At 49.1% G+C, this 19,480-nt stretch overlaps 1 protein-coding gene across 5 annotated transcripts in view; it reads right to left on the reverse strand.

The window, feature by feature from the left end:
• The window catches only part of PHC2 (polyhomeotic homolog 2), an 86,409-nt gene that overhangs the window by 8,442 nt on the left and 58,487 nt on the right, over positions 1-19,480 (reverse strand). For 3 of the 5 annotated variants that reach the window (XM_037500622.2, XM_054691730.1, XM_037500620.2), the window contains 2 exons: positions 17,977-18,392; positions 17,551-17,716 (listed from right to left, as the gene is read on the reverse strand). In XM_037500622.2, the coding sequence (XP_037356519.1) occupies positions 17,551-17,716; positions 17,977-18,392 (582 nt within the window). Of the gene's footprint in view, positions 1-11,042; positions 11,642-13,011; positions 13,072-17,550; positions 17,717-17,976; positions 18,393-19,480 lie in introns of those variants that run through there. The other 2 variants (XM_037500621.2, XM_054691731.1) reach the window with 2 other exon arrangements.

Below are 19,480 nucleotides of genomic sequence, written 5' to 3' on the forward strand. Positions count from 1 at the left end.
GGACTCAGCACACACCTGGCTTTGTCCGTGGAGCCAACCACCACAAACCCAGCAGTTTCCTCCCTCAACAACTAAAGTGGTACGGTTTCAATACACACCACCCAGGAGGACTATGGTCAGCTCTGCGACAATGCAACTAATCGAAATTTTATAGTGTTTCTGAATTTCCCAACTGTGCTAAGGACATTCAACCAGGTGAGAGACAAGAATTCTATCTTTGAGGAGTTAAGACTTTGGTCCATATTGATCTGCACAAACAGTAACATTCAGCTGAGTAAAAAAAATGTATTCAAGGTGACCTATAAAGTCAAGACAAACTACTGCCTTAGGTATCAGCTTGGGGTATGGAGGGGCTTGAGGGGAGAGGTTAAAGGAATCTTCTGTATGAGCTTCCTAGAGAAGGGTAAGATTTTAAGCATCCTGTGAAATGTCAAAGTATAGAAATTAATGCAAAGAGAATTTAGGGCTGAGCCCCAAGTAGGAACTACAGCGTACATCACACTATTCGGCACTGGTTACAGATACTCCGTTTCTCCAAGAAAGCCTCTCGGCAGAGCTGAGGTTCCTCGGCTCTTTCTGGTCAGTGCTCTCACTCAGGCATCTTGCCCAGCTCCACAGCCTATCTGATTTTCAGTCAACCACAGACTCCTTCCCTCCTCCTCTCTGGAGAGCCCCAACAGTGATGGCATGCCTGCCCACCCCATCCCACCCCACGGCAACCAGGTCCTCCTCTTGTCCACTTCAAACTGGACCTTGCAGGAGCTTCCTCACTATTAGAGGTGCAAGATGCACCACACCTCACTACTGTGAACACCCACCCGCCCCCGGCCCATTCTCTACCCGCACCAACTGTGTGAGCTGAGGCTGCCTTTAACCTGAAACTTCCTAAAAGGAAAAAAAAAGTCATTTTTTAAAAACCACAACAAGCCTCTTAGTATTACACACGGCACAGTGTGCATGTGTTACATATTTAGAAATGATTTTAGAACATTCACTAAGCCTTTTTTTTGACCAAATATTTTTATGATGATTGCTCCTATTGCAATTAAAGATCAAAAATGCCACCACAAAATAGGAATTCAGTGTCTAATTATGTAGCGTGGAGAAACAAACCCATTTCAGGAAAGGTTTAATAACTGGTTAATTTTCTTACTAACCCTAGTGCTCAACAAAGTAGAATAAATACCTTTTGGTGAAACAGTTGGCTATGACACACCCCTGCAGTACTGGGGCCTCCACAATAAACTTCAGTGCTGAGTAGGACTTACCCAAGAGATGTGATTGATAAGATTTATTTTTTTTTCAGTTAATTTTTGCTTGAGGCCATCACACAAGCAAAATTAGACAAATCCTTATTTATATTCATTGGAAAAAAATTTAAGCATTCTGACTCTTCTGTAGAGATGGAAAATTTCCCCCTTTTAGAACTGGTTGTTCCAAATTGTAAAGGTGTTTTGGAATAGGGGAAGAAACTCTCAATAATCCACAAGAACTGGAAGGATTGAGTCAATCATACAATCAATCAAATGAAGTTTTCTGCTTTAAATTTTGAGTACGTAAGTCAAAAAAATTTTTAGAAGGCTATTTCCTTCTAATTAAAAGCCTAGTAAAATATTCACAACTAATGAGCTACGGTTTATAGACTCCCAGAATTAGAAAGGCCAGTTCAATCCAGTGTTTGAACTTTCTCTCTGATTGCCATCCAATCATTTTTTTGGCATTTGTTTGACTACCTCTAAAGCACTGTGTTCCCACCCTGCGCAGTTCAGCTGAAAAGTTCTTCCTTATGAGCCAAGAATCTAGCTCCTGTTAATTTCTACCCACTTACCCTGGCTCTGTTCCTCAAGAGCACACAGAACAAGGCTAATCGTGTTTGTGTAATGGGCAAAAACACTGACTCGGACCTGGCTGAGAGGTTGGTCTCTCACTCAAGTGAAGCAGGGCAAGTGCTCATCTCTCCGAGCCAGCTCCACAGGCTGTAGGAAAAGGACAGCAATAAACCCACACGACAGCGCTGCAGGTGAGAGGGAGGCAGGGCAGAGCAAGTACACTAGGACATGCTCTTGGGGTCACGCAGGACAGCCCCCGTGACCTCAGCCTCTCCTCTCCAGGCCAGACTCCCACTGCTCTTTCAACTATTTCTTTTTTTTCATTTTTAAAAAAATTTTCTCCCAGTTGGGGGGGTTTCTGTTTTCTTTTCTTTTTTTTTTTTTTTAAGATTTATTTATTTATTTATACAAGCACTGGGTACAGTCAGAAGTGTGGGTGGGTGAGAGAATTCACCAGGGCCAGAACGGAGAGCAGAACAGGCAGACCAATGAAGTACACTGCTGAGGGGAGCAGCGGGCGAGTCAGGAGAGGTCTGCCGTGCCATGTGGGTTGCTCCCTGGCTGGGGATTGAACTCGTGCTGCAGTGGCTGCGGCTAGCCTCATACGTTGCATCTTAACCCCCTGCGCCACCAGGGAGGCCCACTTTTAACTATTTCTTATGTAAAAGGTTAGAGAAGTTCATCATCCTAGGTCTTTTTTGTTGACATCTTTTAGAATCAGGCACCCAGTCAATACGAACTCATCTAAGAGATCTAGTTAGTGAAATTTTCTTTTAAACACAGTCACTTTTCTGACCGGGAGTACAGTGTAAGGAAATAACTGACTTGCTTGTTTCAGTTCATGAAACTAAGGTCTATAGCCTTTTTGGAAGTCATTCTCCTCTGAGAATGGGATGGCTCCTGCCTCCTCTTTCACTGATATCCATCACCATCAACCTCTGATATCCTGTCTCCTTTGGCTCTTTCCCTTTCCATGCTCCGCTCCACTTCTCACCCCCCAGCGCCCCCTTGGATCTCAGTAAGACCAGGGGATAACAACTGAGGTCCAGTTCTTTGCCAAACACAGCAGTGAGCAGACACAGTCACCAGCTCAGATGCGAGAGAGAGTGCTTACCACTGAAAAGCAAAGACTTTTTGGAATCTAAGTAGGGGAAAAAAGGGATCTTATTTCAGAGAACGAATAAATAAACCAATGAAAAAGACCTTTTACTGTAACATTAAAAACGATCACTCGCCATTACAACTTTGGGACAGGTTACAGGAGGGACAGAATCCCAGGGACAGAGTGTTTTATGAACATACAAGGTTCACAGCTATTCATCGTGTAGGCTAATATGTCATCATCTGATTTGGTAACAAAGGTGTTTGGGCTATTTCTGGAATGGCCAAACACAATCTCGCCCCCTGCCAAGTGCAGTACACTGAGATTAATTTAAGCTGCTTCCCGCCCTCCCAGACTGCTTTGCGGCCAGCTTGGAGGAAAGCAGCTTAATAGTGAAACTTGCAGAAACCTGCCCTGCTGGCCCGGAGGCCAGATAAAAGACAAAGAAATACTCCATCTTTGGAATTTCTCTCTACTTTAGTCTCTCCAGTCTGGAGGCTCTACGTGCTGCTGGTTATTCCCACAGGTCTCAAGTGCCTTCATAAAGAGTGCAGCACCTGACTCTGAAAGGTGGAAGCCAGGACCCCACGAGTAGCAGAGGCTGTGGGAGTGAAGTAAAGCCAAGCTTCCCTGCAGGGGAGGAGGAGTGAGAAGGGGAATGGAGGTAGACTCTAGGCTCCCTGAAGCTGCTCACAAAGGGCCCTGCATTTAGATGAGAATGAACGCAACAGTAAGGCAAGTCCTCACGTAACGTGTGCTTTCATTTCTAGGTTGTCTCTCAACTCTTGTCTCATTCATGGGCTCTGGCAGAAATACTCTCACAGGGCCTGGAGGCCCATCCCAACATAGCTAGGGAGAGCTGGTTTCTTTCGAAGGGGGCAATGTCTCAGGCACCTGTGTCTAGTTCAAAATTCCAATATATACTTAATGTCTATTAAATTAGAATGGATGGAACCACTGGTCTCCATCTTCCATGGAGAGTATAGCTCTCCCAGGTATCCAAACAAGCAACTTGGCACCTGCTAAGATTTGCAGATTACTTTCTGAGGCTAAAATGATTTGAGAGCAGCTAAGCTGGTGCCGGCCTACAGGAGTGGCCTTTCTGAATGAAGGGCTATAAAGAATAATCATTCTTGGTCCACTTTTCTCTGTTGTGCCAGGGATTTTTCCAGAAAAAGGGAGACAGAGCATAAGGTCAGCTCCCGAAGGCTGGAGCTTTGGTTTTCTCTGGTCCTTTTAAAACATGTATGCCAACATGGATGGCGCTGGAAGGGATCATGCTCAGCGAAATAAGCCAGAAAGAAAAAGAAAAATACCGTATGGTCTCCCCTCATAGCAGGAATCTAGAAAACTTAAATAAGGGACCAGGAAAAAGAATAACTATAAGAAAGAAAATATCAAAATCAACAAACAACTATGAACCAGAGACACTCTATGGGGGTGGGGGGGCAGGGAAAGGAGGGATTGGGGTCAAAATAAGGGGGTTGTAATTGTATGGGGAATATAAAAATAAAATTTAAAGAAAAAAAAAGAAAAGGAAAAAGAAAGAAAAAAAATGTATGCCAGCTTCAGGCACTTGAAAGGTGGGGGACCTCTTGGGGCAGAGGCAGGGAGGCTCTTACAAGAACGATCCTGCCCTCAGGACCAGTCAGGTCCAGAGAGGCTGAGCTCTCTTCAGCACCAGCTTTGCAAAACCCAGGTCACTTCAGAACCAGTTCTGATACTCTTAACATGTAGAGATGTGGCAGAAACTGTTCAAGTAGGCTGGAACAATGCCTTAGTACTAACTTTTAACTGTGGGAGCCACCACAAGCCCAGCTAGTAGCGCACGAGACTCTTTAATTGTGGGTACGTCAGATGGTGTTGGCCATTCATTTGCCCCTAAAATTAGCAGCCTTGAAGACCTGACTTCAGAGGAAATGGAGGACAAGCAGAGCTTCTACTCTTCAGCATGGCCAAAGACTGACTTCCACTTTCTCTAGACCTGAGGAAAGGGAGTATTTCCTTCACAAGACTTCTCACTACCCTCGCTTAGCTGGAGCAGTAAGAGCAATGAGGTGAATACAGAATGGAAGGAAGCAGTCAGTGATAACATGGATCATTTGCCTGGAGCAAATCCTGCTCCAAAATAATGGCAAAATAATGTCGCAAAACCAGGTCGTGTATACCACACAGAACCTTCTCTCCAGGCCCCTGGCTCTGAAGTCATGCTCACTGTGCCTCAGACTAGCAGGCCCAGTCACATGGCCAGGATGGGTGACAGCGGGATTCCTGAAAAACTGCTCGCGCTGGAGAGTGTCCGAGCACAGCACCTGCACAGGCCACCGGGAAGCCAGGAGGCGGAGGCAGCCTTTGCTGACGGATGTGCGCTAGTGTCAAAGCAAGGGAGGCCCCGGAGGGACATGCAGCCCGGGGGAAAGTTCTGCCGCCTGCCTGCCCTCTGGTACATATGGGCCCCTAAAGAAAAGAGCGCCCTTCTCCAAGTGCCCGAGGAGCTCAGTTTTTTCACAAGTCCCGCCTCGGTTGGTTTTTCTCCCCTTGTCCTCCAGAGGGAGGGCAGGAAAGTGAAGTGGTCTTGGGCAGGAGACGGGTGGGGGAGGGTGTGCCGGGGAGCACCCTGGGGGAAGGGGGCAGGAACGCTGGAGGAACTGCGACTCTATCCTCTGGCCCTTCAGGCCCTTCCAGAGCTCATCAGTAAAAGAGATTCATTTGGCCAACGACCTTCTTTAAAATGCAAATGTTCACCTGGGGTCATTCACACCTTGCTGGGAATCACTTGACTTAGATAAGCAGCTTTCTTCCCAATTTAGGGACCAGAGGTATGAAGGCAGGGGTGAGGGCAGAGCGATTATTCTGGATTATGGGCACTGGAGCAGAGAGGATTAGAGTTAAAAGGTTGCTCAATCTAAAATCTTTTATTTCCAGATGAGCAAAAGTAGGCTTATTTAAAACTGCATTTTAGAATCCAGGTAAGAAAAAAAAATGCCATGAGTTTTTGGAAGACAGTATCTTCTAAAACATGCATAAAAGGAGCTCTCAGTGGTGGGGGAACTGGAGGCTCCGTTCCCCCCGCCCCCGCCCCGCGCCCCGAGTGCCAGAGGCAGAAGGAACCAATACCAAATGTGACTTTTTCAATTCTACCAAGATGTCCTTGCCCGGAGGACACAATACCGTTACCATCCTGCTCCTCAGAGCACGTCCCTGGACTCTGCACAGAAGAGCAGCATGTTCTGAAGGGCCTTTTCCAATAGAGCAAGAAGTGGCTGCAAGAGGCGGATCCCTCTGGGGCACTTTGCAGTACAAAGTAATGCGTTTCGGTCACTGAAAGGCAAGGTGCCGGGTCCACATTGGGCTCCTGCAGGGCATCCAGCCAGCAGAATGAAAGGGAGGCTCAGCCAGGTGGCACTAGACCTCCCCTCAGAGTCCTTGCAAAATGACCTTGCTTGAGTCTGGGTTAAGAGGATTGGAGAGCAGACATATTTCTCGGATCTGAAGCGCCTGGGCTGAGCTACTCTGGTTCAGGCATCTGTTAGCGGGGGTTCCTCCTCCCTCACTGGCAGCCATTACCATACAGCTGACTTTCATGCTGTCTCTTAGGACACAGGCAAAGAGAAGGCCCTTCTGATTCACCCACAATCCCCAGCCAAAGTGTACATAAGCTGAATTGTAAACAGCTGAATGTTTTCCAAGCTGCCACCCCCAGCTATGAAGGAAGGACTCAATGGAGCGAAGAGCTGCCCTCCCCCATGAGTTCGGGACAACGGGAGCCGTGGGGGATTTCCAAACAGCTGCAGGAACTGCGTCCCAGCCCACAGGCAGAACATTGCAACAGGGGCCTCCTGCAACCAGATCAAACTCAGCAGCAACACCTGCGAGATCACAGGGTGACTTCCAACAGGCCAGGTCAACACACAGGGAATAACAGTGGACTCTGACTACAGGGAGTCAGGGAATTTTCAAAAAGGTTTACTTAAATGCAGTCAGTCCTGTGGTAGCCAGGCTGTGATACAGGGCGTCCAGACATTTTCCCATCACAGTTCTCTGGAAGCAGTCAGGATTTCAAAAGGCAAAATGTCTGGACCCAATGGGAGAAGAGCTCCAGGAGAGACATGAAGATCACAAGAGATGGAAAAAAGAATGTCCCAGTGGAGAGAGCACCGGTTCTGGGCCAGACCTGGCGTTATGTTCTCTGATTCCATCTTTGAGTCCCTGTGTTGCTTCAAGCACTTGGTACCTGCTCTGAGGCTTAGTTTCTCCATCTACAAAAATGAGGACCATACCACCTAACTTGCAAGGTTACACTGAATGTTAGAGTATCTATATGGAACATGCTCCGGCCAATGACATTTAGAAGCTATGCTACATGGCTTTTTAAGACTGTGGGATCAAAAGGACCCTAGGTTTAAATCCTAGTTTGCAATCCTGGGCAAATTCTCTAGACCTCAGTTTTCCATCTGTAAAATGGGGTGCTTCTATCTGTGATGAGGATTAAGTTACCCTAAACGCAGCAAACACAGGGCAAGAGGCCTGACTTGGTTGGCTATCTGACATCACTGAGATCAGGGAGATTAGGAAACCACTCAATCTCCCTCTCTCACCAGGCAGTTTCTCACAGCCTCGGGGCATTTAGTCTATCTAAACCCAGCATCATTCATGTCCCTCAGATGCCCTGGTCTACTGAGGGTGTCGTTCTGTGCACTCATGGTTAGGCTTCAGGAAGAAACGTGACCTCCAATTTGACAATGACTACAACATAACAGAAATGCACCTGCCCTTGGGGCAAATAAAGGTCTCAATTCACCTTCAACAAGGACTAATCCACAGGACAGGGCAGAACAGCCACCAGAGTCCCTTTCCATACAGTGTTTTCATACAGAGCACCAAGGTACCCTAAGAACCCCCGTGCCCGTGCAGAAGAACCCCTGGAAGCCAGAAAAGACAACCCTGGAACAAATAAAAACACACAAAACTTTACCTAAAGGACAGTAAATTTATGGAATCTGTTAACGCCAACAGGTGATTTAGCCTATGAAAAGAAATTAAATTGAAAGACTGAAGGTAAAATCATGGAAGATGTATTTTTAACAGTTAAAAAAATCTACAAATGTTTAGTGAATTCCCTATTATTTCCAAATTAGTAACAAGGGAAGGCAATCGCTTAGCCCAATGTAATGTTGCCTTATTTTAGTTATTTGGTTACCTACTGTAGGATCGCTAATGTACTTAGATAAACGGGAGCTTGCGTGAGGGTGAGAGAGAGAAGCTTTAGTTCTCTCCTCTACATAATGGGTTTGCAAATCAATCCTTCTGATAGTTCCTGCTCTTGGAAACATGACCCCCTCCCTTTCTATAACCACTGTCTAAGCTTTTCATCATCCTCCTTTGCTACCAGTCAACCGATAGAACAGATTAATACTGATTACTGGAGGTCTGGAAATGTGGACTTATTTTTTTAAAAAATATTTGGTTCACATTAATTTTGTTTAAAATGTGATTTGCTTTGATTGTTTAAAACTGCCTTAATATAGCTGTGTGGATTTAGGCCACATATGGATGGTTTCAAATATGCTAAAGATATCAGTAACTAGGGATAATTATACAGTATTTGAGACATAATAGCCATGCAACTGGAGCTTTAAAAATAACTCAGAGCAGTCATGAACTCTCGTTTTCTTGCCAACAGTCTCAACATTCTGGTCCTCTGATCTACCAGAAGAGCTGGTTACGACGTGGCATCTAACAGTCATTACTTTTGGAAAAAAGTTGTAATAAATTTCACCGCTAACAAGCAAATCATCTAAGAAACAGTTACGTGCTTTAAAAGAGTTGTGATAGCAAATGGTGACTCTTCAGCATCTGGATTCCTCTGAGAACACTGGCAATGCCTGTTTAATAGTAATCATTTCTTTGGCAGATGTAGAAAGAATTCTCTTCTTTTAGATTTACCGAAACTCAAAAAAAAAAAAAATCATTTGCATTTTGAAAGAATAGGGAAGCACTTCCTTTTTCATTAACTATAAGTACTTTGGAAGAGGAAGGAGGGAAAAAAACAACCAACCATTGAGTTTACCATGCTGGCCTAGATGGTCTTACAATGACTCACACAGCAACACTTATGATTTAAATTATATGCTATGGTTCTTACTACACTTTTTTATCTTCAAAAAAGAATGATCCTTAATTGTAAACTCTTGACTCATTAATTACAAAACTCCATTTCTTGACCAGGTGAATTAGGTATCACTTTTGTTATCAATGGGGGAGCGGGGGAAGTTCAGAATTCCTCAGTCAGCTGTTTTAGATAAACAAATGGCAGATCATTTTCCTAACTTTCTCAAAATATCATAAAGTTGAATTAAAGATAGTTTGCTTCTGAGCATCAAAGCGGTGTTGATATAGCTAGTAATTCAAACTGAAAATCTGAAATAAGTAGATGTTTAAAGATGAAATCTGCATCTATCTGAGTTGTAACTGATTAAAGTTACCCTAGACAGGCACACCTACTAAATTTTTTTTAAACACCACCACCAAAAAGCCCAGAGCGGTTTTAACTGGGAACTCACACTGTAGCTTAGACCATGCCATCAAAGCATTCGAATCATAAATCTATGTATGTCCAGAATTTGACCTGGAGGAGTCCCCCGGCTCTGATTTCTGACAAGATGCTAAATCACACAGAGTCATTTCTGTTCCCGGTACAAAGGCCTCATCAGAGTAGACGGCGTAAGACAGCCATAGTCCTCATCCTGCTTTTCCACAGGGTGGAAAACACAAAACCACCCTCTACAACCACTTTTGTGAGATTCCTTCTGACCACAACAATAAACGAATAAATATTTTCATCTTCCAGTTGCAAAATGACACAAAGGGAATAAAACTGCATCATTTATAGAGATTCCTTGTTCTCATCTCCCCTACACTTAGCTCCAGTAGATGTTCATTTTAGAAGAGAATCTTTTTGAGGGCAGGACCAAATATGTCTGGATATTAGGTTGCATTGAACAGCTGGGAGAACTTGAATATAAATTTGACCTGACTCAGGGAGGGAGGAAGAAGAAAAAAACCAACCCCTTGGTAAACAGTACCCTAACATGGAACAGTATCGCCAGAACTGGAACCACCATTCTAGTTTCTAGCCTTTTAAATTTAAATTTCATTTTGGCTTGATCTGTGCTAGCTCAAAGTGAACTTTGACAGCAAGTGGGTGACATTATTTGGCAAAAGGTCACCAACTGTCTAATCCATAGCGCAAAGGACAGAGACTTGGAGGGAGAGTCCAAGGTAGTCAAGTGCCCCTCAGCAGACATTCACAAGAGGTGAAAAGAGACCAAAACATCCATGAACTCAGAGCTTCTTAATTCTGAGACAGCAACTACTTTTTGTTTTTCTTAAGAAGACCTGAGGGGACACCCATGCAAGAGCATGAGAGCAGACACCAGATCCGTTCTATTTTATAGGATCATCTATCCAAGCATTCTTCTCGTTTGTTCTCTCTCCCTCTGAAAGATCAGGACCAAGGGAACCAAAGTAACTGAGACAGGAAATGAGTAAGGCAGGAAAAAGGATGTGGTTGGAAAGAGTGGATTCTGGGGCTGGGCCAGAGCAAGTAACAAGCACAGGGTCACAGATGGGGGAAGGGGTCTTGGTGGCAGGAAGACAAGTCTCAGGCTCAATCAGCTTAGACTAGAAAGTTGGTGACAGAGAAGGTATGTCTGCAGAGGCAGAAAACACCTTCCAAAAGGTTGTTCTCCACTGACAAGCAGAGAAACATTGGCTGAAGAGACCTACAGTCATACCAGGAAAGAGAAAGAAGAGCTGGAGTTTCCGCCTTACCCTAAGGTGAGTGGAGATAATATATATGTATATATATTGAGTGCATTTGACACAAGCCTATTAGATATTAAGGCAGGTCTGGAAGAAAAGTGGAAAGCGCTGGGAGGTGAGCACACAATGAAACATTCACTAAGCATCTATGAGCCACTGACTATTAAAAACAACTTAAGGATATAGAAGGAAGGGGGGGAAAACAGGAGCCTGCTCTGGAATATGTAGCAGGACAACTGAGAAGCCAATACAAGAACAACAGACAAGTAGACTAAGAAACTACCTACTTCCCCAGGATAGTCAGGAGAAAAGGCATCTGTTCTTGCCAGTGTGTATGGAGGAGCCTGGAAACGGATCTTGCTTGGGTGGGCTGAGAGGCAGGGCTCCTGTGATGCAGAGTGCCTGGAAAGGGCAGGTGCCAGAAGAGCACCATCACCCATCTGCTGGACCCTCCGCCAAACAAGCCAGCCCTGTGAGTGAGCCAAACCGGAGTCCTGGTTCCCGCCTTGCAGGGACTGAAACTTGGGTACAGAAACAGTGGGAAAACAAAGTTCATCAGTTGATTCCAGTGTGAACATTTCCAAATACAGATCCAGATGTTGGGATCTACATTTTCCGTGGAAAAATCACTTCTATAGTCTCTGCAATGCCAGGACGGTGTTTTACATGAAGAGGAGCCTAAGGTGTGTCAAACTGAAATGGGTGAAACCAAAATACTTAGCTGTGCAGGTATCTTAAGATTTGAGACAGAACCTCTTGACTGCTACCCAACACAGTGAGCTATTTCCTTTCCAGAGCTTAAACACTAGGCAGCTCTACATCCCTCCTGACCTAAAGCTAAGCCCTGATCAACAGACACTGCACAGGCTTGCTTGCTGCCCTGAACCGGAATAAATCACTGGTGAGGGCAGGAATGCAGAAATATCAGAACAACAAGGAATTTCCTTGCTTCCTAAGTCTGTAATTTTCACACTAACCTAGAAATCCTGTCAGCTCCAACATTTGGGTTGACTAGGAGGGGAAGGAGAATCCCCGGTGAATGATAATTGGATTACCCAGTTACGCCCCAGAGCCAAATGGCTGGAAAAGGCAGGACAGTAGGGGTAGGGTCTGCTAGTTAAAACGACATTATTTTGTGAACCAAAAAAACTGAAATACTTGGATTGACAGATAATGGGACGGAATTATTTTAAATTGGTGCCGTCCCAGAAAAATCGGGGACACAGGGTGGATTGAGGTCGGTGGCTTATTTCACAACAAGGAATCCTCTGGGCCCCATAGACTAACAGAGAACAGGGAACAAGCGCTCTAAGGGGAAAGTCATCACTGAGAGGTAAACCAGGAACACGGCAGAACATTCTAGGCATGGACTAGGAAGGAAAGGAAAGTTGGTCGGTCAGAACTGAAAGTATGTCAGTAAAATGTGTTCGGGTGTGAGAGGCAGGGGTGGGGGCGAGAACGGGAGAGGATTCATGAAAGTGTGTCAGTGAAGTCCGTTCGGGTATCGGAGGCAGGCGTGGGGGGGCCTGGCGGGGGCATGTTCTGGCGCGGACTTGGCATCCAACAATACCGGAGTTGGGGGTTAGGAGTTCGGACGGTGGCTTCTCCATGAGTGTGCAACCTGACCTTGGGCACATTCCCTATTGCGTGGGTTTTACTTTAAACAGAAAATCTCACAAATCCCGATTTTCACCAAGACTCGTCAGTACAGCATCCCTTCCTCTGGCACGGGGAGGAGAGACGCCGCTCTTCTAAAAATGGAAGCGGACAGACACTGAACAGCTTGTCTCCTTCCATGCAATTAAAAACCTCGTGAGACTTCACCAGATTAAAAACAAAACTCTCCGGCGGAGCCGCCGGCCTCCCAAACCGGCAGTCCCGGCCCGGCGCAGCCCGCGGTGCCAGGGCCCGGGCCGGGCCGGGGGGCAGCCCCGGAGGACGCGGGGGGCGGGCGGGCGGGGCGGGGGGCGCGGGGCGCCGGGGCGGGGACGCGGCGCGCGGAAGCCTCGGGCGCGCCGGGGTTGACACGGCGGCTTCCGGGGGCGTTTCGGGCCGGCGGGGTCCCCGGGCGGGCGGGGGCGGGCGGGACGGGCACCTCCCCGGCGCCGGGAGGGCGGGAGCCGCGGGCTGGCACGGCCTGGCAGCCGAGCAGGCCCGGGCCGGGAGTGGCACCGGAGGGCGGCGCCCGCCTCCCGGCGCGGCGCGCGGGCCGCGGGCCCCTCCCGGCGAGAACCCTCCCCCGCCGCGGGCACTGACCTGTCCAGGGCCCGGCTGGGCCTGGCCGGGCGGGGCCTACGCAGCCCCTCGGCCGGGCGCCGCCTGGCGCGGGGTCCCGGGCCCGGGCGGGCCGCCTCCTGTCCGCCGGGAGCCTCCGAGCCGGGGCCCGGGGCTGCCGCGGCGCCTCCGACCGCACCGGCCCGGCCGGCGTCCACAAAGGGCGGCGGGGGCGCGAGGCCGCGGCGGGGGCGCGGGCGGCGGCCGGGTTGCGCGCGCGCGGCGGGCGCTCGAGGGCTGCAGCCGCCGCGGAGACAATGCGGCGCGTCCCGGCAGGACTCCCGCGGCCGCCTCCGCCAGGGGCGGGGCCGGGCGGGCGGGGCCGGGGGCGGGGCCTGCGGGGGGCGGGGCCCGGCGCGGAAGCCCGGCCGCGCGCTTCCTTTGTGCGGCCGCCCGCCCGCCCGCCCGCGCCCCCGGAAGGCGCCGCGGGCCCTCGCCGCTCGCGGCGCGCGGGCTGCGGCCTAGGGGGCCGGGCGCCGCCCCCGGGGAGCCCGCCGCCTCCCGGGCCCGCCGCGCCCCGCGGCCAGGGGCTGCGGCTCCCGCCTCGGCCGGCCCGGGCGGTCGCGACGGCCCGCGGGAATGGCGCGCTTCGTGCGCGTCGAGCCCTCCGCGCGCACGCTCGCTCCCCGCTCACAATAACCCCAAGTGGCCATTAGCCTCCCCGCGGGGAACTGAGCGGCAGCGAGGTTAAGTGAGGAGCACGGGGACCCCGTCGCACACTCCGCCGCGAGCGCGGCTCACGCCTCCCCTCTCGGCTGCCCGCGAGGTTCGATGAGGAAAGTCGTGCGGGCCCGGGGCCGCGCGCAGACGGGACTGAGTGTCACTGCCCTGCCGACCCCGCACGGCTTTAAACGGAGTGATCCCGAAGCACATCCCTTTAGTCACTGTGCAAGGAACTGCAGTGGGTACGAAGGGGGTTCGGCACGACTCGCCAGCCTCACCCCCACGGTTCACGCACCGCTGGCTGCATAAACAGACGGACCGCATGGAGTTTCTCCAGGCTCCATCTCTGCTCCCAACATACCCCATTTTCTCTCTTAACAGGCACATTCTACTCTTCCCTCAGCCCCCCCCCTTTTTTTGCTTCCACGTTTTACATTTATTTTGCACCCCTGATTGTTCCCTTTGCCTTTCTTTCCCCTCTATTATTCTTCAACATTCCCAAGCCTTCTTTCATTAATATTCATATTCCCCCTTTCTTCCTTTGCATTTCATACACTGACATTATGTTTTATAAATGAAGGTAACATGAGACTGAATGCTCTACTTTCTCTTCTCCAAACATGACAGCCCTGCTTCCCGGCCTTTACGCCCACAGAGTCCCTCGTGGAATGCCCTCTCCCCAAGTCAGCATGTCCGGGCCCTGCCTAGCCTTCAGGGTCTAGACTCAAGAACAGGGGTGGGCAAACCTTTTCTGGAAGAGACCAGACAACACATATTTTAGCTTTGCAGGCTGTAGGGTTTTCATGCAAGCATTCATCTCTGCTGCTGTAGCCCCAAAGCCGCCACACACAGCACATTCATGAGTGTGATTGTGTTCCAATGAAACTTTATATACGGAGACTGAAATTTGAATTTCATCAAATTTTCAGGCTTGTGAAATATTTTTCTTTTGATGTTTAAAATGTAAAACCAGGGCTTCCCTGTTGGCGCAAGGGGTTAAGCACCGCACTAAGAAGCAATCCGCAGCCTCTGCAGCACGAGTTTGATCCCCAGCCGGCCAAGGAGCAACCCACATGGTGTAACAGACCTCTCCTGTCTCTCCCGCTACTCCCCTCGGCAGTGTATTTCAGGATCCGCCTGTTCTGTTCCTCACTCTGTCTCTAGTGAATCCTCTCACCCCTCCCCCCCGCACCCCTGGCCTGTACCCCAGTTCTTATATGCATAAATAAATAAATCTTTAAAAAATGTAAAACCATATTAGCTAGTAGACTACAAAGACTGGGATGAGATGGATGTGGCTCTGTCAGTGTTGTTTGCCGAGCCCTGCTCTAGAGCACTGCTACTTCTACCCTGAAATGTATTCTGGTAATCTTTAGTTGGTAGTTACTTTTTCCTCTTAACTTTTAAAGCACTTACTTATAATTTTTCTATGGTATTTATCCCATTTTAATCTTCTCCAGCAGGCCTTATGCTGCTTGGAGGAAGGTATACCTCTTATTTCTTGAGGTGTTACCTCTGCTGTGCTTTGCACAAAGCAGGCATATAGACAATGCATAACTACTTAAGTCTTGAAGTGATCGATAATTGTTTCCACTTTGCAAAGCATACTTCTCGCAAGAGATGGTACCACAGGCGCTGGAGGCTTATTAGGTGCTTATCATCTTGACTAGATTTCAGAGAGAGGTTTTTGAGAGCCTTCCAGACAAGATGGAGAAAGGTAAGCTAATGTCAGTTCATGCAGGGAAGGCTGGCTAACAAATACTTGAGCAGGACATGCTGATGATCGCCAACCTCAGGTTTTAGGCACTACTTCCATCGGCAAATTGGTTAAAGACAAAGAGAACATGCTAACTTAGGTGGCAAAGTTGAGCGGATTTGGGGTAATGAATAATGAGATTCAGGTGTAAACATTCCTTCCCCATCACGCAGGCTCAATCTTCTGATCTTCAAAATGGGGATAATTAAAGTTCTTCCTTCAGAGGGCTATTGTTAGGATTGAGAAAATACATGAAAAGCCCGGCAGAGAGGACTCAGGAAATATTAGCTGTTAACTATTACCATTTTCTGGCTAGGAGGAACTATGGTTAAATTCACAAGATAACATTTAATGGACGTAAGTAATCATATTTTGGCTCAAAGTATAAATTGTACAAATTGAGACTAAGGAGGCCTGAAATGGGGCGACAGCAGTTACCTGAAGACTCACATGACAGCATGTAGAAAGAAACCTCAGAAACAGAAATAGAAAACCCACCAAGCCACTAGAACTCAGGGGACAGGGTGCTGCGTACCCAGGATGTCCTCCCCTGGGTCAGAGGAGTCAATCCGGGGCCAGCGTCCTGGTGAAGGAAGGAGAGGACTTACACTTGGGGCTGGAGTCACATGCAGCCCTGTCATAGCCATGTTTCAGGCTTTTCATTTCCTCCTTTGAATAATGGGGAGAATGACACTGCTCTCTCGGGGTGATTGTCAGCGAGCAGAGGAGAACTCAGAGGAGCACGTGCACATAGTAGCTGTTTAACAAATTTTAGTTCCTCTCTCCCATACCACACCAATCAGGAAGCAGTTTTGCCCCTTGAGGGGCTCAGAAAGTTAGATCCGGGCACTAACCTATGGGGATTAGTGACACTTCTTATTTGGAATTAATGTGCTTAACTTTGGGGGTCCCACTGTAGAGAACTCAGGAGAAGGCCGAATGTGGCTAGAACAGAATGACCAGAACAGTGGGCATGGGAGGGCTTGACATGGCACTACATATGGTGATATGTAGCCTGGAGTTGTCTCTCCTTTTAATTGGAGGGACAGGAAACTGTACAGACACTGCTACAGCCCACAAGGTGGAATCCCAACCAGTGGTGGAAATTCCAGACAGATTTTGACTAAATATGAAGAAAAACCTGATAATTAGAGCAACTCCATAATGGGATGGGAGCTTTTAAACATGGTGAGCCCCTTAGCATTATAAATGAACCAAGGGAAAGGGTGACCCGTGTTAATTTTTTAAATGTTCTTTTCTCCATTTTTTCCCCCTTTCTTTGACCCCATCCTTATCGCAAAGTTATCATCTTCCCCCACCCCTTATTTCCCCCCAAAGTATTTCCTTTCCTATTTCTCCTTCTTCAGTTTCCAAACTCTTTTCCTCTGGGCTCTCCCACCCAGACTCCCAGCACACACTAAGTCCACGACTGGAAAGCTCCTTGAGCTGTAAGCAGCCCGCAGCCCGCTGCCACAAGTCTTATTGAGATCTGGGCTGACACTGCGGCACACACTGGCACAGAGCGGGAGAGGGCAGAGGGCAGAGGCCCTGCAGTGACCCTCTGTGGGGGCAGAGGGGCCCAGCCGTCTCCTGACACCTAGGTCTCGGAGAAGACACTGGTCACTGGGGACTCGCACACACAGATGAGGATCCCAGGCTGAGCACAGTTCCTTCAACGATGCCCTCCATGACTGCACTCATTCTGAATCCCCGCCAAACCCCGCCTAGGCATTTCCCCATGGCAAGAACTTCCTCTTGTATGAATCAAGCAGGGAGCAGGCACAATGGAGGGCTGCCTGAACCCTCAAGTTGACAGTAGTGACATGTAGGCTCCAGAGTCGGGAGCTAGTTATTCCAAATCTGTTTCTTTATCCTTTACTCTTCAATCTTCTGGGTCCCCACCCTGCTTTTTTAAAATCCTTGGTTCATCTTCCCTTTTCCCCCTCTGTTTCCACCTACCCAACTTCTTTGTCTCTTTAGGCTGCAGCAGTTTACCCCTCTGTTCTAGCTGCCTGAGTGACATGTGCCAGGGGATGGCAAGGAAGGCTGACTTTCTCCACCTCCCACCTCCCACCCCCCATGGGCCACATTGCCCTTCATACCGTGAGCTGGGGACTGCTGGATGTTAGGGCTCTTGGGCACAGGCAGGCCCCCAGGCATGGCAGTGATGATGGCTTGCTGATGTGGTGATGGGCCAGACCGAGGCTCAGGCACACTCGTCTCGCCAGGTACCATTTCCTTCCAGTCATCTGGGGCACACTGCTGGGGCTGTTAAGGGACAGGACAGAGATGACCTTCTCACGAATTGCCTCTACATTCTTGGACGCTTTCCCTGTTTCCATGGAGCTTGGGTAGCTGTCAAGGACTTTAAGATTCAGCTAACCCCAAATTAGGGAGAGGTTTCTTATAATACCCAAGGGAGGATTTCAACACTCAGCCACCCAGAGACACTCCCAAATGGGGCTGTGGAGTTGCCCGAGCTGTGCCCGTTCCGTTTGTTCCCAGGATCTGGGGACCGGCTTACTCACCACTGGGGAAGCAGGCTGCAGTTGTAAGATGACAGCTGAGGCATGCTGGAACCTGCGCTGCGGGGCGTGGGACAGGCCCTCGGGATAGCCATTGTGAGGCCCGGTGTCTGGTGTGGGAGGGTGACACTGCTGAGAGCTGCCAGGCTTGTGCAGATTGGCAGTGGGGCACTGGAGAGGCAGGGCAGATGTAACTGGGCCCAGCGGCATGGCATGGGCTTCAGAGCTGGGCTGCAGGGCCAAGCCTGGAGGGACTGAGGGCAGCTGGGGGTGGGCCTGGGCTTGGGGTGCAGGCCGTGATTGCTGGAGTGGCGGCGGTGCCTGTGGCTGCTGTGGTTGCTGTTGGATCACAAACTGAGGCTGCAGGTGCTTTGAGGATGGCTGTGAGAGGAGCTGGGGTGGCTGGAGTTGAGCATACGCTGAAAGGGAAAGACTAGGTCAGGAGCATGGCCTGACCTCCTCTTCCACTACATCAAGCGTGCCCCACCCGCAGCCACATCAGGAAGGCTTCCCAAGTTCAGTCCCTCTTGCTTTCATCTTTCTCCTAGAGCCTGGCCTGGTCATTTATATGGCCCCAATTTCTCCCTTTCTTGCCCTCTTTCTGTGTGGAAACATGAGCAGAGGGCTATCCCTCGGAGCCCCATGCAGTAGGGATTCAGGAAATTCAGCTCAGAGACAGATGGTCCTCAGGCCCTCACTGTCTAAGGCCCTCCAGGCTATTTAGTGTGAGGGCAGATCAGCTGAATCTGTTTTGCCTAAAAGCAGCCGGAGGGCAGGCAGAGCTACGCTCTGGGTTTGCACAAAGGCTCCCTGTCAGCATGGAGTAAGGCAAACTGTGGGTCCCCGGCTAACATTTAATAAGCACCCTCTAATGGTTACAGGTGCAAAGTAGGCAGATTTCAAACCAAGTTAGGGAAATTCCTTCTTTCTTGAACTTTGACTATTTACACACGAGTTTTCAACCCTGTCAGCGCAGCTCCATGTGGAGAAACCAGCAGGAATGGAAAGAACAGAAATGAGAAGAGACAAGGAGAAACACTGGGGTCCTTGGTGGCTGACTCTGGCAGGTGGAAACCCAGGAAATAAGGATGGCCCCGAACGACAGACTGAGTGTCAGTGACCAGTGGGGAGGGGACATCGGATGGCAGTGTGGTTTCAAGAGGAATGTGTCGTGTTTGAGGTGACGGAGGAGTGTCTGGATGGAAATTGCCAGCCAACATACAGGGATTATAAATGACTCCTGAGACAGCCTAAGCCTTGTCTTCTGATGCCACACTGAATAGCTTAAAATAAACATCAGGCAAGGATTGTTAATCAGGCCAACGTTAACAGTCAGGAATGTTCGAGATGGCTGATGCTAAGGTGCCTGAGAGGTGCAGGAGGTCCCCAGTAGGCTCCAGTGGCTGAAACCTGCAGGACAACGGGCATCGTTGCTGAAAACTCAGGCAGGACTTTTTCTCCTGCAACACAAAATCGTAAATTCCTGCCCCGGGAACAGAGTTGCCAT

This window comes from Talpa occidentalis, unplaced genomic scaffold (genome assembly GCF_014898055.3).
Source record: "Talpa occidentalis isolate TD23 unplaced genomic scaffold, MPIMG_talOcc4v2.1 talOcc4.9, whole genome shotgun sequence".
NCBI classification, from domain to species: Eukaryota; Metazoa; Chordata; class Mammalia; order Eulipotyphla; family Talpidae; genus Talpa; species Talpa occidentalis.